The sequence below is a fragment of the Hetaerina americana genome, unplaced genomic scaffold, assembly GCF_022747635.1.
Source record: "Hetaerina americana unplaced genomic scaffold, ioHetAmer1.1.p SCAF_3, whole genome shotgun sequence".
NCBI classification, from domain to species: domain Eukaryota; kingdom Metazoa; phylum Arthropoda; class Insecta; order Odonata; family Calopterygidae; genus Hetaerina; species Hetaerina americana.
Genome location: NW_027286874.1, coordinates 3,888,603 through 3,911,608, shown reverse-complemented (window position 1 = coordinate 3,911,608; position 23,006 = coordinate 3,888,603). Strand labels below are relative to the sequence as shown.

Genomic DNA, 23,006 nt, shown 5'->3' with positions numbered 1-23,006 from the left:
CATATTTAAATTATAAATGAGAGAGTATATGACTTTTAAAACCAAGCTGCGAAAACTTAAGCATTGCTCACATTTTAGAGGCTGCATCATTTGCTTCATTAAGAATGATCAGGCATACAATTGCCTGCCATCTAGCAATGGAATGTATGTCTATTTATAAGTTCTATGATTGCATATAGATCAGTAATATTTTTGAGAGATGATATTACAACATAAGCTAAGAATTTGCTTTCTGATTAATATAAAAAAAGTCACATAAATCTTCTCAAATAAATGCTATATTGCAATATATATATATATATATATATATATATATATATATATATATATATATATATATATATATATATATATATATATATATATATATATATGTATATATATGTATATATATGTATATATATGTATATATATGTATATATATGTGTATATATGTATATATATGTGTATATATATATATATATATATATATATATATATATATATATATATATATATATATATGTAAATAAAAATCTTTATGAATTTCCATGTAATTCATTCTAAATTTATAACTGCCTAATTGGTGTGCAAGTCGACCTGGAATTTATAGCTTCGAAGATTGACTTATACGCACATACGGTAATAGCTTTAGTGTCTGGCTTGGATTGCCATAATTCAGGAGGATCCAATTAAATACATAGGAACACTGACCATTGAAAATATTCATGTTTCCAATCTCATTAACAGCTATTAGTTAATTTGCTTATCTAGCAATAACAGCCTTAGGTAACACTAAAGACTGAGATAATAAAAGAAATGACAACCACTCCAAACGATATTTTTTCTATAGATAAGTAGTCAATTCCCAAATTCAGCGTGATTTGATATCACTTATTAGGCTCTCTTTTAAATTTCCTTCTTTAAAATAATTCAATTATGAAATGCAAATGCATACATGAAATATTAAGTTGAGGAACTAAAATAATTTGGCATGTGTGACATGTTAGTTTTCAATATCAATATGTATCCCAGTATGGTGACTTGTTTTTAATTTAGGTAGTAGATATAAAGACACAATTATACTAAAATAATGTCTTTCAAAAAGATCACTAGCATTCATACAAAACAGCTGCCCTGTAGTTATGAGTGATTTTTCCTCAAATACAATTCTCTGCCCACTCCTTGCTCCCCAGATTCAAAGATTAATTAATAGTGTTCTGTCTGATTTTGCTGTCTACAGCCTGCCTGCCTTTCAGATGAATGCCTCCCAACAATATCAACAATGACAACAACAAACCACCTCCTAGAAAGCATTTCCAATCCAACTGGAGGTGGTCCGAGGAGGAACAGAGAATTTCATACTTGGCTCTCCTTCTAAACATTGTCCGTTGTCCTCAAAAGCACCTCCCACCTCACTGAATCCTGCCTCCCCCCACAAATCCTCTCCACACCTGCTTCCACAAGCATGGCCCTCCTGGCAATGCAGAGCAAAAGCCACACCACATGGCTTCTGGACCCTCCTGCCCCAAAAGGTGGGGGACTGCTGACTTGCCTCCCCTCCTCTTACACTAATGGAAAACATTCAATCTTCATCCGAGTGGAAATGATAAAAAAAAGACTGTAACTGAACACAAGACACATGACAAAGGTATAGCAAAGAGCTTTATCAACTTTGGCATCATTCTGTGACAATAGTCAAGCATGGTTCTGCTCTCAATGCCACACACTGTTAAGTTTCCTCAGGGTCCACACAGAGGAGCAGCCAGCTTGCAATGATGTGCTCCAGTCACAAGTTGCTTGCTTGCCTTCCCGTCTGTCTTGAGTCAGTCCAACACAGAGTGGTCATTTGCTTTGTGCCGCCCTCACCTGGCACTCAATCACCTCAGCCCTGTCAGCCAACAGGAAAGAACCACGGCGACAAATAACACTAAACCCGCTTCTGGCTGCACAAACATCCCAGAGTCAGCACTGGTTGAGGCTTCAGCACATTGCCCTAGAAGGAAAGGAAGAGAGTGGGCCAAGGATTATTTGACGAGGAATATTATGACTTGCAACTGCCAAGTCATGCATGGCTGGTACCGGAACAATCATTATGCTAGCCAAAAATTAGTGCTCTATCTTTGCCATTATTGGAATTAGAGAATTCAATTAATATTTATGAGCACGTGAGGAGTTTTGGGTTAAGTTTAAAATTTAATTTATGGATAATTTCAAACTCAACACAGAAATAAAATTTTCTAATTCCTTTTTGACATGAAATGTTAATTTTACAGGTAACTCCCGTAAATCATTTGCTTGGTCAATGGATTAGGTTCACAATGAAGAGAAGAAAAGGTTAATATACCATTAGTTTACCAATTTTTGACTCATGGGGGAGGGTGGATGGTGGAGAGAGAATCAGCAATCTCCTGAGGTAGGGGCTGCTGGAGGTAGAGGTGATAATTACCCACAGAACTTGAGTAACCCAAGAATATTTTTCACTGCACCAAGAACCCATGCTCATCATGAAGCCCTGTTAGGTCTGCAATCAAAACACTTCCAAGTGAATTCAGGGACCATTATTGCCACTCATTTTTTATAAGGGTTCTCCTATGTTCTCCCATCATGGAAAAACATAGGAGACTGTACTGCACTGTAATGACTTTTGTCTGAAGCTTAATACCTATCCTTCACTCACTCTGGGAGAGGGAATAAAATGCACATCCCCTTGCCAGAAGAACTACAGAGAGTGTATGCTGTTGGCATTTCAGAAAGCATAATATATACTCTTTAAATTTAATGAAAAACAAATACTTGTAACGGAAGTGGGTTAGTTTTTAGGGTATTCTGAATACGCAAGCCATATCATAGTCTGAATTCATTCCTCACAAATCTCATCATGGTAAAAAAAGTTACTAATACAAGGTGAGATTCCAGCTGATCCAAAATATTAGGTGTTATGATAGTAAATGTTGAAATTTTGACTGAATTAAATAACTGACCATCTTACTGTGGAATGCTTGGAATTGCTCATTCAAATGTTAACATTGATACATTTTTGTTTACTTTTAATGGGAGCAGTACGCAGAAATCATATGTTTTTGGTGTTGATTATCTTATTCTTGAATTAAGCCATTCATATCATAATACAATTTGCTTTGGCCACAATTTGAGAAAAATAACAGCTGAAAAAAATTGCATTTTATGGCCAGTAGAGGCAGCAATACTGCTGGTTTGGATAAAAACAAGATAGGTCCTCGGAAAATGCTCTGGGGAATATGAAAGCATTAACAACAGACTATAGATTTAACAGAGGATCCACTTCTATCAGTGATTACAAAAGAGAATTGCACCACAGCTCAATGAGCATAATTATCCATTTGGCCCATTTCAAAGGAATAAAGAGAACTCAAAAAAGACAATCCAGGGTAAGCATCTAGAAAGCAGACAAGTTACCAATGAAAAAAAATCTGTTTCAGTATCTGCAATATGTTGCACCGAGTTCACGGGATAGTCTTTCGGAAGAAGTCCACTATTTACTGAATCATGCTTGTAGCTAGGAATTTGATTTTTGTGCATTTTTCTAAGAACTTCCTTCCAAACATGATGCAAAAAATTTAGTGGATAACTTTAATGGTCAATATTTAAGTAATGTATATACACATTTTAATGCATTGATATTATTTTGTCCACATTTGGAATACTATTTTATTTATTTCAAATCCAGATACTTTGAAGTAAAATATTTCTGTCTCTTGAATTTCAAAATATAAAGATTACTGTACTTAGGGTATTGATTATCAAGTGAGCACTGTGACGGTGACCCTCAGTTTTAATTGCCCTGCCATTTTTTTTATAATGAAATTATGTTTCTGCTACTAGCATTTCTAAACAATACAATCTAAATGACTTAGTGATCATATGATTGATTAAGTGATAGCTAGAATACAGTTCAATGTCGTGATAACAATAAAAAGAGATAAAATTACCTATATCAAATTATGCCCGTGGTTCTGTATAAAGTGTATCACTTTCTGGGCAATACTCAATTTGATTAGCACGTATTTCACCACTGATAATTGCTCGTTCAGGAAACTAAAGCTTTCGACCATTTTTAACAATCTCAATGCTCCAGTCATATTTGTCAGGGCACTGATAATGAATTTTTAAATAGTCAAGTGATTGGAGAGAGGGTTAATTCTGATTTGCATATTTAACTAAGCATGGTTGGAAAATTTCCTCATCCTAAAGCCAAGAAATAATTTTTTTAATTCATTTGATAAACATAAATAAAAAATTATTCCTGTCTTTGATGCGATATTTTAGTTTTTATATCTATATATCAAGGCTAAATCAATTTCTAATATGAAAGAAATGTACATTGGTGAAATTTAAACCATCAACTACACCCTAGCTAAAGCAAATATTAAAAATATCTTATCAGCATTGGTACTTAATTAATCCAATGCTGAATGAAAATGCTCACACAAGTACTAATAATTTAATGGTGAGATTATTCAATTGAAACAGATCAGGAATAAATTATTTGATCACAATCCTGAGTCATTTATGTATATAGTACTAAGTGCATAACAATTACATAACCATACTTCAATTCCTATGCTTGGGGGTGGCATGAGGTATGAACTAAAAATACTGTAGAGAATGTAAAGATGCACAATTTACATAAAAATCACCCGGTACAATTTCTATATCATAAGAATTTTACGGGCTAACTTGGATTAATTTCCCACTCCAGCTCAAAAGGTTACCAAACTAACTATACATTAAGTTTTGATCAAGTTTTTATATAGTATGGATCAATAAACTAATAAAACTTCATAAAATTAAAATCTTGTCATTGTGTTTCAAAATTATGCAATTAAATGGGTTCATAGATCTGCAAACTCACCATTCACCGTGACATTGAACGCCCATATGCCAGCGGACGGAGTTTGGTCACCCACAGGGGGGATGGGATTGCGAAGGCAGGAGTCTGTCACAGATGAGAACTGCAGCATCTTCTTGTCTCCACTCTCAGACTCGGTATAAATGAAGCAGTAGCGCCTTGCACCCACCGACTTGCGGCTCACTGGAGATGCTATCAGGTAGTTGGTGCCATTGTCTTCCCAGCTGCCATGGCATGAATATGCTGTATTGGAGAAAGAAAGGTTACAGTGTTAAAGAAAGTGGTCATGACACCATTTCAGACACCTTTTCTTCCAATATTTCAGGTGGCGTACAAACAGAGATGCTGTTGGCTTCCCATTTAAATGGGTAGCAACCACACCCACATGATCAACCAACCACCCCTTTTGCATAAACCTTGCTCAAGGGATATTTAAGTCTGGTCTTCTCATTCCATGGCTGTATTTTTCCCAGTAATCCATCCCATGAATTTGGCTGTACCCTTGAGCTACTAATTGAACCTTGTACTTCTAAAAGTAACCCTTCATAATTACTTTAAAAATAAACAAACTTATAATCAATAACATTCACATTTTCAAGTCTTTAAACTAATCTGCACCTGTTTTCTTTTCAAAGTGTCCATCTCTCCCCTCACCACTGCAATCCTCAAATACCTTATCATCTCTATTGAGTGCTTCTCATACACTTAGAAGTACTAAGAGTACACTATCTTTCAGCTCTGCCTCCTCAAGAGCACAATTAGCCCAACATAAACATTGCTTTTTGACTTTCTCTCTGTGATATATGCAAAAGGTTGATTCCCTGCTTCTGTAATGTCCACCCCAGTGTTTCTTTAATCACCCAGGGCAGGCATATTTCTTAAGTATTGGAAGTGTTCTCATCTCCAACCCCTAATTGATCCTCAGTTATTTCAATGTTATGGTTGAAGTTATTAACAGAATCATGGAGCAGGTACAAATCTTTCCCAATTCCAAAAGCCTTAAATATCTCAACAATATCCTTCAGAAGAGTAATGTAGCCATTCCTACAATTTTAGCATTACTATCTTTTCAAATTGTTTCATAGATGGAAAATTGAAAGTCAACTCAGCTAAATATGTCACATTTGTCAATTTCACTTTAAAGTTATCGTACCCATTGCTCAACTTCATGCAATTCAACACACCCCTTGCCACAAACTGGTGCAAAACCACCATTTACCAATTTTACAGTTCATTTCATGCTGTCATCAAAATCATCCATAATCCATCGGATAGGAGTCATGTGATGAGAGACTCCTCATTCCATGGTTCACATGTGTTTACCCTTCTTTTCCCCAGTCACTTTCATAACACAAGCTAACTCTTCTGACTCATCTAACACCTCTTTCTTTGGATTCTCCTTGAGCATAATATTAGCAGACTTTCTGTTGTTGCCAATCTTTCATTTTCTTCCAATTTGAAACCAGCCTGGCTCTTAGCCCAGTTGACAGCATTTGGGCTATTTCTAGAAATATGACCTCGAGTATTACATGAGAAACAGAAAACATTTCTGCGGCTCATTACTCCATGGAACTCGTGCATTTTTAATGCCATCATCCCCTTGATAATTGGGCACCTACCATTTGTGCTATATTTGCCTCATCAGACCTAGTGCCCTCACTCTTCATTTCTTCTCATGCTCTTCATTGATTTTTTCTAATTTTTCACTTAACAATAATTTTTTTCACCACTATCAATGTGACATCGTGTTCATCTCTTTTTAGGAACAAAACTAAGCCCTCATACCTTTTCTTTGACATTATCCTACTTGTGAAAGCCATGTATACCTTTTCCGGTAAAGTAAAATCCATCTGTTAAATTTTGACAATAACTGTTGAACCTTTAATAAATATTCCTTCATTGATATCATTTATCTTCAATGTCACTAGCTCCTTAATTAGTGTCAAACAGTGAACCCATGAAAAACTGCAGAGAATATCCTTAAGGATTTCCAATGCATCATGAGCTTGCGTACAGGTTTCAAGTACCATATGGTACTGAACTTCAACATGCTCAATGAAAAATACAATGTCTCCACATTCCTATTTTGTTGGGAATAAACCCATTCCTTAATTTTACCCAAGTATGCTGGTTTGATCACTTTCCATAGCCTTCTCTCCACGGAAATAATCAAGCCACTGTTTATCTTCAAATACTTCCACACCATCGGCAATTGCCTCTCACATCAGTAAAAGTATGATGGAGTCATTATTTCATCTTCACTTTCAGTTTACTTCCTTCAACAGTGAAAAAAATGGGACAAGGCCCATGAACTGTGTTTTTATAAGCGATAGTAATAAATAAACAAGTGGTAATCGATGAACTCACACCTTTAGTGGTCTCAAGAACTACTAGAGGATTACCACATCACCTGAAACAAAAAAGTATGTAAATGCTTTAAACATCCAATGATCAATACAAATAGCATAACACATAAAATTTCACACTTACAACATTATGATATGCCTGCAGGCAACAACATATTATTTATGTACCTAGATGTCTTGGTAACAATTGTGAAAATATTGTGAATTTACTGACCTCCATTTTGGCCCCATTTACAGAAAATATAATCATACAGATAAATATCAATTAAATACCTATCATAAAATTAATGAATATTATTGTTTCATCACTTCCCATCTTTATTTTTAAAAATGATGACACAAGAATTTCAAAATCATTTGGTCTTAATGTTATAACATTGTTTCTTCTAAAAGAATGCACACAAGGACTGTGATTTACTTCAGACAGATGTCCAGAATTATTTCCAGGGATAGCAGGAAAACCACCTTTCTGTGAACTTAAATGTATGTAAGACTACTTGTTTTTACAAAAGAAGCAAGTCAATAATTTTTTCTTCATAATAAACAAATTCCTTCCTTTACGTCATGCTTCAGATTGAGTGCTCCTTTTTTGCTTCACAATTTCATAATGAAATTTAAATGTTTTGAACATTTGACTGTGAACTGAATTTAGAAAAGAGAAACTGTAATTGTATTTCAATGATACCAAATCAGAGCAACGAGCAACTCTTTCCAACCACCTTGATTCATTATCTAGGTGAAATGAAGCACATATATATAATACATATGTGGCAAATTCAATGACTTTTTTTTAACACATTTCAGTTTAGTCAGTCAAGTGGTTTACTTTTGCACTGTAGACAAAATAATTTGGGAAGCCCTAGCCTACGGACTTATGAAAGAAATCACATGATGTTTTATTACTCATAACTTCAGACTACACTTATTTAATCTTATTACAAAATAACAATAGAAATGATAACTTACCATGCAAGAATCAGGAAGAAGAATAAAAGTGAAATGGTAAATGAAAACTGAAATATCAATCAAAACTGAATGGGATTGATAGGGTCAAATAATACTCGAGGAATCTATGTGAAAGGTCCTTAGCAACTGCTTAGCAGTAGGTCATTCTCTAAAAACCTAAGCCCCTCCTGCTCCAAATGGACAGGAGCTCGAGGAACATGGGTGAGCGCATACCCTCAATGCATTCAGCTTTCCCTGCCAATGCCATTCAAGTCTCCATCAGAGCCACTCTCAAGCACACTCACCAGAGACGGCCTCTGCACTGCATGAGGAGTGGAACTCCATTGTATCTGAGGCACTGCACCCCACCACAAGGGACTCAAATGCCTCACTGCCACCGCTGCAGGCTTCCCGTCGCCGTCGACGTCGCCACTGCTCCACCCCACTCTGCTTGTCCCGACCCCCTCCCCCACCATCTCCTCCACCAGCGCCACCCCCACCCCCCTTCTCGCCCATGGTGAGCACCAGGCCTATGTCCCGCTCCCCACGGCTCACCCCAGTGATGGTGTAGCGCCCCAAGTAAGGGCATTTCCGTGGCTTCATTGCCTCAGCTATGGGAAGATCATATGTGAATCTTAGTTGAACAAGCTGTGGCTAATGAGAAAGGACTTACTCTCTGGAAGGCTTGTAACAGCAAAATTATTCTGACCAATGGGATTTCAAAGCGTAATTTCACAATGAAATCCTTTCATAGTATTCATGAACAGAGCTAAATATTTTATTGCTTTTATATTTTTAAGGTGCAAAAGTAAGGGCAATTTACATGAAATACTATTATTAGCTATAATACATGTTCCTTGATAAATTTATGCTGTTGCTAAATAAATACTAAATTTAGCATATTTGAAAGGATTCAAAAAGCTGATTTTAATTTTATGATTAATAAATAAACTAGTAATATTACTAAAAGCATCATTTTATAATGATGTCTAAGAATTATTTGGGACACAATATAAAACCTGTAAAACCTTAAGGATCTGACTTCTTGTACATTTTGTTGCTTGTGCTCTGATATAATAAGTTTCAGAAAACATTCTTTTAATAATAGAAAAACTGACAAATACATCAAAGTTTGGAAACTGCTCAAGGTCAAGAAATTATTACCTCCAAGGTGCAAAGAGTTATTCTTGGACCATTGTTAAAAATACACTTTTGGTATTATGATCTTTAATTTTGGTCAAGCCTTTGATTAAGAAAATGTTTGGAAAATATACCTAATTTTAATTGCACTCTAAGACCCTTACTACACTCTAATACTATCATTTAACATTTTTTAAAGCTCAATGATGGACCGGTACTTACTAATCAGAGTAGTGTATGGCAGTGTAGCAGGGTTGAAGAACAAAGGACTACAAGCCTCCTCTGGTATTCGGGCAAAAGTACCTACAAGCATGAAGCAAAAGAAATAGCATTAGCCCCTTCCCAATGGGCAACAATCATCTCTTATACTTTCTAAGTGCAAATGAAAATGGATATCAAAGAATTAAATGAAAAACAATTGATTGGTACAAATTGAAAAACAGGTAGCAAAGGCAAAAAAAAAGATATATATATAGCCAATTTAGAAAACAGCTTAAAATCGTTGCTCCACTTATGAAAAAGTATTTTACTCATACTCACTTGACTGTTGAAGTTCAATCACATGTGCATCACGACGATAGAATACCATGCAAACATATCCAGATTGACTGAAAGAGAATAAAAAATGCTATTAGTCTTCAAAGGAAAAAAATTACCAAAGCAGTTTTTACACATGGAGAAATCCAGTATTCAATCTTTAGAGTATTCTTTGGAGCAAAAGATAGAGAGTTATACAGGGCCCACTATAAAAGCAATGTGTATTCTCTGGGAACAATAGATTTATTAATCGTAGTTGTACAAATGCTTAAAATTCTTCAAAATACCCTCCCCCTGCATCAATACATTTGCGGAGACGTGTCTGCCATGCCTGGAAGGCACCCTGAAAATCCTCGATGGGAATGTCTCTCAGGAGGTTTGTAACATTCTTTTGGATGTTTTCCACAGTCTCCCAATGCTTTCCTTTTACAGAGTAAAATTTGGTGTGCCACTAAAATGTACACATACTTGTACTTCACCTGGGCAACTGGAATGTAATATGCTTGACCAAATTGGGTAGATTCTGCAACTAACCTTGCAATAGATGATATGTATGGCAACTTACCTTGAAGTGATGGATATCCAGCATATGCTGAATTTCCTTTCCTGTTACCATGCCCTTATTTTTTATGATATACTATATCTCACCCCCATATATCATTAACTGAATTTTTTAGCAAATATTAATTCATATAAATTCCACCAAATAAACATTTTTTGTATGGAACATTTGAAAAGGACCACTACTACTATATGAGACAAATTCTGACTACTCCGTTTTTTGAAACTATTTAAACAATTAGCCACAAGGAATTGCTGCAAAAAAGATATATTGAGGAGGATTTGATCTTGCAGTAACTGGACAGAGTTGCTCCTCAACTGTTTCTCCCCATGTTTGTCTCAAGACTGTATCTTCTGAATCAATTTCTTCATATTCTCTTTGCCTGTACTGGTATACGATCTTTTTATCTGTCTTGTCATTATATATTTTGGTTAATCTGCTCATTTTATCATTATTTTCTCATATTTATTAGCAAGAAAGGTGCATATGGTGATTGGAACTGGAGATTAAAAACATAAACACCCTACGCATAATTATTCTGTCGTGCATTTCTATGCATTTTCTGCCTTGTATACAACCCTGGTGGGAAAGCACCACTTGGTTTAGCAGCATCCTTGAGAGAACAAGGGACAACATCGCAAGAACACAAGAGCAGCAACTCACCATCCCATTGTGACGTGTGTCACAAGTGTCGCCTGGCGCTCGCCTGTCTCCTCCACCGAATGGCACACCACATGCATCTCTGCCTCTCCCCCCCCTCCTCCCCCACCGCCTGCACCACCGGCACCCCCCCTAGGGGACCCTCCTGCTCCCTCCGAGCCACCCCCACGCCTCCGAGAGCCACCCTTGTGGAGCATTCGCCCCGAGGAGCCCCCATCCCCATCCTCAGCCACAGGCGATGACAGCGATGCGGGAGAAGGCGCCGATAGGGCAGGGGATGTTGGCGGCAGCGAGGATGAAGATGATGAGGGGGATGATGATGCCCCCCCAGCCCCTGAGGTTGCATTGCTGATCTTTAGGGTGGCATTCTTGTGACTGAAGTGGAACGACTTCTTTGAGTCGAGGGTGTGCCAGTGGTGGTGCTCCGTGACCCAAGTGGGGTACCTGCAGCGGGATGAGTGGTTCTCTACTGGAGAAGGGGAGAGAGGAAATGATGAGCAGGTGAAGCGAGCATCACATTCACTGATAATCAACAACTTCAGAACCATCAACTCATACAATGGGAAGTGCATAACTACAGCATCTCCTAATCGCCCTCCGTGAAAAATGTTTACATGACCATGACATTTCCAAACTAGGTAGTATGATGTTGGCACACTTTTAATAAATTAGAAAGGTTCAAAAGAAGATAGCCCCTTTGTGAAAGAAATTAACTGGATTCATACTAAAGAACATCTTTCAAAAGATATAACTGTTTTGAAAATGTTCACAGGACGTAAATCAACCAACACTGAACACAGAAAATGCTTTGCTATGCTTCACCAAGATGGCAACTGCACAGATGCGCAATCCAACATGTCAGAACACTTTTGGGTATGTGAGTAGGGAGTTGGAAATTTACCCACAAGGACATTGAGTAACTCACCCCTAAAGCTCCACATGCCCCATTCTCCTGGCCCTACCTCTCTAACATTTCTCAGTTGAACTTAATTCAGTTAGAGGCAGGCCACACTATACCCTTAAACATTCAACTCCTCTAATACCTGAATGTAGAGTTTACATCATATGGAATCTGCAAGTTATGTAGAGGAATAAGCTGAAGGGGCAAGGAAGTCCACAGAGCAGAGCATATAGATATACAACCTGCTTCTTTAATCTTCTGCTCTCTCCTTCCTTTGAATGAACTTGCTCAAGTGATATTATAAAGGTTTATGTAGAAAATTGAGCCTGCTAGCAAGGGAAATGATGCATCAAATCATTTAATCACAGCATGAAGAATCAGGAATGAGCAGAGTCCCTCCTAGAGAGAGCAGATCTTTGAACTAGAGTCCTAAGATGTCGTGCCCCCTCTCCTTTTCTTCCCTTCTCTTCTGTTCTTCCCATTTAATTATTGGTTATCTGTTATACACACCCAATCAACATACTAATGCTGGCCTTCCCCTGACCCTCTCTCCCCCACATCTTCTCTTTTGTGGGCTTACATGAATTTGTAATGGTTCCTAATGTTTGCCATATGATTTTAGTTTCTTGGTGTCCACAGTGAATAACTAAAGTGATATAAGTGACTCAATAATGAGTGTAAAATGTCAAAATGAAAGGCATTGAGTGGGCTCATCAAAATCAACATGATAAACCACATAAAAAAAACAGCACAACATAAAAGACATACAAATAAATTCAAATGTGGAAAATGCAGGTTCACAAAACATTTAAGAATAAAGAAGAACAGTGCACTGAATATGCTGCATACAGGTAATTATGAGCATTCATGATTTCATTCAATTCTTATCAATTGATCTAGGACGTTATGTTTTATTCTCATCATGTTTTTGCAAAAGAAATTATTGACAAGGGAATTGAATAATTACTGTGTTTTAATATTCTCTTTGATTTCCTAATGGGAAAATTTTAAATAATTCATACAAATTAATTGTAAATTATTTTGATACATGCTGAATGCTTAAAAATGCTATTCACGGTGCTTATTGTGATAAACTTCATTTAATAATGATGAAATCCCAAGAATGGAAATATCTTCGCTGCCAATGAATCAGGATTTGAGGAATTGGCAGTCAATCATTTTCTTGCATTCAATAAGCCAAAACTGTTTCCATAGAGATCAGACAATTCTAATGACTATTTCAGTAGTGGGAAAAATTACAGATATGGATGAATTAGTTATAATTCATTTCATGGCTCTCAATTCTTATCCTCCTCTCAGGTTCAAATTTGAATCCCAAAGAAAAATGCAAAAGAGTGAGAATAAATGGACTGACTTGAGAATGTTTTGTTCAGACCAGAGCAAAAAGCATTCCAATTTCAAAAACAATGTGCCAAGCATAAGCAAAAATGTTTGCCGAAAAACTAGAAAATTCAGGGTTTAAAACTTCTAATGTCTGGTCAGAAGGTATTTAACCTCATGATAATATTGTGTGGTGTCATGTCTGAGGAGAGGTAAATGGTGTCGATATTGCCTTTGCTTCCATCTGATAACCAAAAGTGAAAGTATTGATTGAAAAATTACCACCCAAAGAATATGTTTAATGGCAATGAAACAGGGCTGCTTTACCCATGACATCTCAACAAAACTTTAGCCAATTGAAGGAGAAAACTGTAGTGGAGACAAATATTTCAGAGATCGAGTGACCGTTTTCATTTGCAGAAATATACAAAAGGTATGGAAAAGCCACTAGTAGTTCGCAAAGCTGCATTATCCAAATATATTTTTAAAAGCCTGAAGCATGGCTTAGATAATTGAGTTCAAAGTTGCAAAAGTTCCATTGATAAAATGCAAATATGAGTTGAACTAAGGTAAAAATAGCTTTGATAAAACATGATTCATAATCTTTGGATGACAGACGGATTTAATGTGAACTGGGATTGTACATAAGGCGTTCACTACGCTGAAATATACGAAGAGATCTGAATCATGATACAATTATCTAAATTTAAATGTGTAATTTTTAGTATTTAAGGTGAGTCTACTTGTGATATCACTGTGACATTGAATTTTCTTGAGCAATTTTCCTTCACATTTGATTGATGTCCATCACTGATGCTCCCTTTTTGGCCCACTTACCTTTGGTGAGACGCATTGTCCTCGAGCCCTCTGTAGCTGTCAGCAGTCCATTGCACGTGGCATCCCCTGACTGTGCCACTTCTATTGTGATGCGGCGGTCTGATCTTGACTTGCGGTCATACACAAAGCAGCGGTAGCGATCCTCATTGGAGGTGGCCATCATGCGCTCCAGCATGCCAACCAAGTACCTCGTAGAGCCATCCTTCCATGTGGCCAGACACACCAACTCCTCCACTGAAGGGGAGAAGGGGGGGAGAGGAAAGAACAGACATGATAAAGCATGCAAGTATATCAACAGGTGTACAGATTCACACTCTCATAGCATAACTTGTCTTAAGAACATAAGATTCACTCGAATCTGAAAAGGGATTATGCCAAAAAGATTATGATGAAAAATAGGTATATACTCTGTCACACTGGATTAGATGAGTACATAACTAATTATGAATGTTCACTACATAAACAGGGAGAGATGACCAGTACAATTTCATAAACTTGCATTCTATTAAATATCATTTGTGCTATACTTTTGACTTCTAATGTTATAACATCCATCATAATTACGTATGCTCACATAACTTTTCATTTTGCATCACTCCCTGCTTTGAATGCTATCACAAACTGAAAAATTATTAAAATATATTAAAATATAAAGGTGAGCATCATGCCACATGCAAGCAGAACACAAAAGAACATCTAAACAACAGTTTTTCAAAACAGCTCTTAGAAACTTCTTTTGTAAATTATATAGCATGAAGTAAAGTTTAATATCTCATTTTGCTTTAATAGTGGTATTTATACGTTTGGATTTTCAACATTATGTTGACATTATTGTTCAGTTAATTCCTCACAATTGCTCTTTTGGTAGATATGTCCCTCTGGTGTTTGCCCTTCATATCAAATAAGAGAAAACAAAATAAAATACCCAGGAAATTACAATGAATAAGATAATTATATATTTTTCAATTAGCCATTATAGTTGCAGCACCAGCATAGTGAGAAAGCTGAGTTCATCTGAGAACACTTTCTCTTAAGGTAATTACAGTAGAATTTCATTTTCTTAGCTATAATTGGAACATAAATAAAAATAAATATTAATTTTAAAAATCATGGCAGCCTTAACATAATTTCATAACTTTAAATTGACATCACTTTCAATTGATGTTTGGTCATTTTAAGTTATCTGAAGACTGAATTACAATTTTCTTCCATTAAAAAATATTCAGTTTTTCATTAATTTTATCATATCTTTTATTTTGAATCCTTCACTGCAATCCCTGCATAAATATAACTATTTAGGCACTTCTTTTATCATAGAATAAATGGTTTTTCATTTGTTAATATGGGGGAGTTCAAGAGAGGTACTAGCAAAAAATGTAAAATATTGTAAAAATTCATAAAGATGGCATTAAAATGCTATGTCAATAATTGAATTTTTTTTGTAAAGTTGGCCAATATAGAACCTGAAAGATCTAAATCTAGATTCATTTCCGCACTTTTCACAGGATAATCACATCCACTAATAGGAAATATTACTAAGTTTTACATCTTCAAGTTAACTGAAATTAATAATAAATGTAAATTTAACCCATTGAAATAATTTTTAATTCTATAAAACCAACTATTTAGTGAGAATACACGTACTTTACAAATCAAACAAATTCCTTCTCAGTAGTAATATCTATACGTGAATGTATTTACCTGCAAATCATACTTTTATACAATTATCACACACTATGCCACTTTAAGAGCAGGAAAGGTTGCTGAAAATATTTAAACAAAAAATTTTGATTTAAGAGTTCAACCAAACCTTTACTGTTATCAGTGATGTAAGAATAGGAATGAATGAAATTATACATAACTTGAAATATTAAACCATTTCTCTTTAAGATGTTCAATTTAAGGCAGACCTTCTCATCATTGCTGAAGCATTGACTTTCAAAGAAATAGTAAACATGCATGCATCAAACCCTACATATTAGCATTAAATAGCATAATATTTCACTTTTTGTTATATATTTCTTAATGACCTTTTATTGAAACTTCTGGAATTTTCAATTTTTATGCTTTACACTACAAGATTACTTACCCCAATTATATTTAAATAATTAAAGGCCACTAAAATGACTCAGTCATTTCAACTTCCATTTTAGAATTTATGCAATTAGTAGAGATATCAAGACTCAGGGCTAAGCATTAATTTATCTCTCACCTGTGCTTTCAGTGCCATGAACATCTGGGCAGGCTTGGTATCGCAATAGCAGCCGTGATTCTTCAGTGCATGAATCTACTCGCGAAACGGGTTGGCCACACTCCCCACTGCCTCGGTTGTACGTGAAGGTGAAAGGGCCTCGGAATGGACAATGGACCGGCCGGGCATTTGCACGGAACATTGAGTACAGTGTAGCATCTCCAGCAATCTCTCCACACAATTTTTGTAATGTATCCTTGTGATCACAAAAAGCTGAAAACAATTCAAATATGACACATCATTAATTCATCCTCATTGCAACACAATAGCAAATGCCGGCTTTCCTCAATTAATGCTCAACATTAGCAATTTTCTGATTTATTTAAGCTATTTTTATTTTGCTCAGCCATTATTCCTCCTTAAGTTCCTTATCCTTCAGCCATATATACCATTCAGAGTTTGAAAATGATGCACAAAAGTCTCACAATATAATGGTGCCCTGAAAACTTACATCATGCTGTTACCATGATGAGCTTAAAATGCAAGCATCTATTTTCAGAGGCGTAATTTTGGATCTGACAATTAAAATTGTCAATAGGATGAAATATTGACATGCCAAGACATCTCAATCCATGAAAAACCATCAGCTGTATCAAATTACCATTATCATCAATGCACTCTTTCCCCTGACTTGCAGGAAGGTTTATTCATTGCCTGGGTCATTTATGATCACAGTAGGAGAGATGTGATGCATCATACATGTAATTGCATTTCCTGCACAAAATTACTAAATATCTACAGAAAACTCTTGATCATCTGTGAGCTAATGGATGCATGCCAGGGAAAAACAAATGACTGGCAAAGGACAAATATTGACAAGGATTGCAGGTCTGCATACATCATATTCATCATTTGATACCAATTAAATTAATAACTTGAATTGTTTTCAAATGGGATTATTTCGTAGAATATTATGAGTGCACATACAATTTAATAAATACCAAATTTCATCTGGCCAAATATTAACACTACTATGTCGTCATAAAGGCTAAAAGGTTAAAATTGCTTTTAATTCCTGCATTCTAATTTACTGGTGATCATTCTTCTTTTTATTTCTTGTGCTCCCCACAATTTTTCTGCTGATCTAATGTTTGTACTAAATCCACTTTTTGTTTTACATTGTGAGGAATTATACTTGACAATGGTGAGCAAACGCATTTTAAAATAGCAAAAAAGTGTGAGAAAATCAATGTCATTAGAAGATTAAATTAACATTATGCAAATATTTGACTCATATATCAGCACTACTGCGTCCATAGTGATCAGTGATTCTAGCTTTATCATTGAACACATTAGTAAAATGTTCAAAAATTATAGAGAATGGTGCAAAGGAATGAACTCCTATTGTTAAAAGGTATAAAAACATCAAATACTCCAAGCATGATGAAACCATAAACACAGTGATCAGCCTGAAGGTAGGTTTGGTAGGTGATGGTAGAGTTCACCCTATGCTAAGCCCAATCAATGACATGTGAAATTCACACATTAGGGCAGGGGGACCAGTGTCATTTCTGGTTTCCCAGGAAGATCTGGCACCCAATAAATCACACAGATTTTGGGTGAAGCTGAGGGTAGTCAAAGAGGCTTGCATAGTAATCAAACCTGTATCCTCCGGTCAGAAGTCTAATGCTCTACCCCTTGAACAACACAACCCTATAAGCATGATGAACTTGAAGAAATATTGACGACATTGTTTTAATCTACCAGAGATGCAAGCTTCTCAATTAGTAGAGTTTTGCTAAAATAAAAGACGCTGAGTGCTGCAGCAAGACTAAGTATTGATGACTCCAAAGGATCAAATGACTGGATAGGCCATTTAAAAATTCAATACTGCGTGCAATATAAAATTACAATACTGTTTATAAAACCATTTGTGATGAATCTGAAAGTGTACATCTTGAAAGAGTTTTTCACTGGAAGTGCACAGCTCTGCATAATCATGTTTATGTCTATGATCTTTTATTATATGCATTTGTCTATTGTTAACATAGGTATGTTCTGACCTTTTCTATACATATTTCACTTTCAATGGTAATTTCATAAGCCAAAATAATGACCATGATGGCATGTATGAACAAGAATTTCTTATTTATTCTGATACCTCCTTTATGCTTCTTGTGGCAATGCTTTCATTGCCTCTATGTTAACTTTCATTTCTTCATTTATCTGTCATGATCCAGTGACCCATCACTCATTTGGTAAATTAAATAAAATTAGGGAACATTAGTATATGATTTTTCATCTATTTCCAGTATATTTGGATTTTTCTTGATTAACACTTTCCTAAAATTAACACTTTTCTAGATGCATAGTATGCATTGTTATTTGACCATTTGAAAAACAAAACTGCAAGAAAAACATCAATGATTGACATGCAAAAAAGTCCTTCTCCATGACAATGCACCAGCTCACTCCTCTGCAGTTGTGGAAACAAAATTGATGGAGTTAGAATTACAAATGCCTATTTTTCAGCATTGTAACAAACATGTTATTTGGAAGGAATTAAAAAACTAGAGCAGCATTGTGTGAAAAGTATAAGCTTCAAGGAAACTATATTGAAAAGCAAAAATAGTTTATCCCAAAAACTTCAGTAGTTAACGTTTATGCACAGACTTTTCAAACCAGCAACATACCTACACCTGAAAATTTGATTAATAGTGTTAATTATATCAAATGAAAGAGCAAGAGGAGCATTCATTCAACAAAAGTGGAAAGTACAAGCATTAATATTTAACTTGTACACTCTTCTTTTTTCAAGTGCTATTAGGAAATACACAAAAGAAATTGCTTTTCCACTTTAAGGTCAACTCTATCAGTAAAAATTATAAATGTGCATTCTCACAACTAGCTCAACTGTAAACAGGCTATATATTCTATTTTGAGTTTAAAGCATTCAGGACTTGGTGTAACATTTTCAAGGACTCATAACAAAGTTTCAGGGCAATGGAATGTAAGCAACCAAGCATCTAAAATTAGATCAAATATGGGGCAAAGCAGTCACATTTTTGTTGCACATTATAATCCTTGACACAAGAAACTTAACTCTCAGTTTGGCCATGCTTCAAGTATTTATGTTCTATCATTTAGAAAAACCTTTAAACACACCAAATTTTGAACAGAAACTTACTCTCTTTATACTGGAGGACATTGGGGTGTTTCTCATTGATCACAACACAGCGATAGCAATTGTCTGACCTGTAAACACATGAACAAAATTAATGAAATGCAGAAATGCATTCAAATATGTTATTAAAGAGAGGATAATATACCCAGGATGATAATGATACAAAGAACAAGACAAAAAAGACACAGTATATCCTGTTTTTCGCACTTATGACACAGAGAATTCTGTAGCGTGAGATAAAGTTTCCTGTACCACAATACACGGCCATTTGAATCATAATGCAACCCTATGTGTCATGTAACATGTATATTTGTAACATGACAAAGATTCATTATTTTAAAAGCCATTAAAAAAACTTTTTTTCAAAAATAGAAACAAAAAATCTTGCTCGATTTTGGCCATAACAACAAAGATAACTTTGTATCATTTGATATAAATGTTTGTTTACTTTGGCAGATGCCTTTTATTGTTGGAGCCAACCTTTTCCTTGGCACCATTGATGTTCTTTAGAGAAAAAGACCAATGATTCTGTGAATGCCCTGTTTTTGGACAGCCAGCCCTATTTTTACAGCTATTGTTTTTTTAAGGACACTCGGCAAAGGATACCTGTATCCAAATTAAAAACTCTGTGTCACCCGAAACTGCAAGAAAGCATCTTTGAATCAACGGTTTCAAAAGACACACCACATGACAACTGTGCACAGGTTTGTACCTTGAAATACAGACTATACACTAATGCTAAAGTGATATGTTTCATGTGATGCATGGCTAAAACCATTGATACAGAAATCCTACATCCAAATCTGACTCCTAGTATCAAGATAAGCAATTTCCTTCATCAATGTTGTATTTATTTTCTCCTGGATATCCATCATAAACAAATCTTGACGTTACCTAAAATTAAAAATTCAAACATATAATTTAATGAGTTTCATTTGAACATTCATATTTTAAGGCAAAAATGCAATAGCTACCTAGCGCATTCTCTTTCAAATGCACCCTATAGCATGGGGTATGTTTGAATGGCTGCCAAGAAGTTGCAAACACCCTCCTGAACTAATGAAACCATTCTAAATGATTAAAACAATCCCTGCTGTACACTTAGCTCCATAGCATATCATAATTTCTACCCCCTTTGATCCCATGCAAAGATTTTACTCTCTTTCTCCCCTTTTATTTCTATTTAGCATTCCCTCTTCTTTAACTTCCTTCAATTTACCCTTACCTAACAATATCTCTCCAATTACTAGTTCAGCCTTTTAGTGCACCTTCAATCTTTCTAACAAAATCTCCTTTTCCTTTACAATATACCAAACTTCTACATTTGTCTTCCTCTTTACCAAACTACGTACTTTTTCAATCCTACAAGTCAAATTTCAAAAAGAACCTAAACTATATTCGCTCCTTTTCTTAAATTACAAATTTCTAAACAATACAAAGCAGCGTTTCACATTAAAATTCCAAACTAATCTTTTCTTCAATTCTTTACTCCCAGCCCTAATCATGAAATTACTCATGAGGAAATATCTTTCAATTAATTTGCTTTTTAATTTTCTTGCCAATAAGATTAATTCACCTGACCTCCTAATGCAATGCTCATTCAAAATTCAATTCATGTAATTTTTACATCTGTTCTACTATTATAACATTCCAAACACCTACTTTAATAGGTACTTTTGTTTTCCTACTAACTATGAATCACATAATGTTCATTTCCTCAATGAATATATTTTGGATTGATCCTGTATTGTGTTCTACAAAAAATGCAGTTCCACCAACTAAACACTTTTATTACATACCTCACACTTTCCTTCAGCTAGAATAGAACTAACTCTGTCTATTTGTTGAAAAGCAAAAGCTAAACATGTAAATCATAAACTGCATACAAACCAAAGCTACTTCAAGAAAGAGGTAATGTTATTGTACAATTTTGTAATTCATACAAAATGCCTAGTGCGTTACTCTGCCAATTTATAAAAATATATTTTCCATCATTGAACCCCTCAATACAAAGCATTGTTTTTTCTCTTACTTTTGAGATATTCCAAGCTATAAAATAATCTCAATTTATTAGGCGTGACAAAAAGATGACTGATGGATGCAAAAGGAAATGATGCACAAATTGTAGCAATTGAATTACACTCTTCATTTAGCAGAATTTAGCAAATCTTAGAATTAATCATGAGTACCATACAAAAAAAATGATCCACAAATGAATAAACAGATTAAATAAATGCCTAAATTTTTTAGGAGTAAGGTTATTTTAGAAAGGTAATAAGCATACTTAATGTAAAAAGTTTTTGTGTCTTAAATTTAGAATGAAGAGTTGGAATATGCTCCACTTATTCACTTATTTCAACCTACTGTCATTTATTTCAATATTCTAAATAACAGCAAGAATATCCTGAGTAAGCATACTCTTTTGAGGTTGAAAAGAGAGAGAAAAACACAAGAGAAAAAAGTAGAGAGAGAGAGAGAGAGAGAAAAGACATACTTTCCAGTACTACATGTTTTTTTCGCCTCACAAGCTGATTTAGACTGTTTCATACATGCTCTCTTGTTCCTGAGCCTTCTAAAATTCCTCATATCTAGAGTCTCTTCGATCACATTCACCCATGACTTCCTAGGTCTTCCCCTTCCTTTTATACCATTTACTCTTCTCTGATATATTTTTCATAATTCAACTCTCAACTCCCTCAAGACAAAAACTTCCTTCATTTGTGTCTATTACCAGGGAATACAAAATGTGCTGCTTCAAGCCTAAACCATTCCTCAACCTTTCCCTTACATCTTTACCACAAATATTCGGGTATTACATTTTACAACCAACTAAACCTTTCCCACCGACAATTCCAGCATATTCAGCAATCAATCTTTTTAAATTATCCCATTCCTCACTCATATTTGTATTTTCAACATTTTCTCCCATCCCATCTGACTAGTTCTATATAGGCATGTCAGTGTGTTGTATTTTCATCTGAAGATGACTGACTCAAGGAGTCAAAACCCGGGTCCTAATAATAAAATTCCAGTGGAAATCACAGGTATTTAGTCAATTCCTTTTCCTAAAACGAAAGTTTCATTAAAACATAATCAGCAACTGTTCAATTTGAGATTAAGGTTCAGTTTATTCTCAAGCATTCATCCAAGTTTCTTTTTCGTGAGTTTCTCTTGTAGGTTTTGGACATAACTATCATCTGCTTATGCACTCTAATCTTCCTTGCCAAACAGTTTTCACCAAATTTACTTTCGAGATTATGAAATTTGAGTCTATTTGCAGCCAGAGTCTCTCATTGTCATCATGTCCTTTACTTGCTCTCAGTCTCTCAATGCATAAACTAAATCAACAATGCTCTTACAATACAACAATTTCAAAGTGTAAAAATTAATTGCTTTGACTGGGACTTTGAGCATATTGCTCCTTCAAAGTGCCCAAAATTTCGGAGTGCAAGAGGATGCCTCAATAGCTTAA

General features: G+C 35.2%; 1 protein-coding gene across 1 annotated transcript in view; it reads right to left on the bottom strand.

Annotated features, from left to right (window-relative positions):
* Nucleotides 1-512: 512 nt before the first annotated feature.
* Nucleotides 513-23,006, bottom strand: part of LOC139691047 (uncharacterized) — a 146,953-nt gene continuing 124,459 nt past the window's right edge. Inside the window, exons 5-14 of the mRNA XM_071588772.1 lie at nt 19,538-19,605; nt 16,372-16,623; nt 14,160-14,393; nt 11,084-11,549; nt 9,862-9,929; nt 9,544-9,624; nt 8,682-8,792; nt 8,487-8,645; nt 4,874-5,113; nt 513-1,975 (exon numbers count right to left, since the gene is read on the bottom strand). Coding sequence (XP_071444873.1) covers nt 1,860-1,975; nt 4,874-5,113; nt 8,487-8,645; nt 8,682-8,792; nt 9,544-9,624; nt 9,862-9,929; nt 11,084-11,549; nt 14,160-14,393; nt 16,372-16,623; nt 19,538-19,605 — 1,795 coding nt within the window. The 3' untranslated portion in view covers nt 513-1,859. The remainder of the gene's footprint in view (nt 1,976-4,873; nt 5,114-8,486; nt 8,646-8,681; nt 8,793-9,543; nt 9,625-9,861; nt 9,930-11,083; nt 11,550-14,159; nt 14,394-16,371; nt 16,624-19,537; nt 19,606-23,006) is intronic.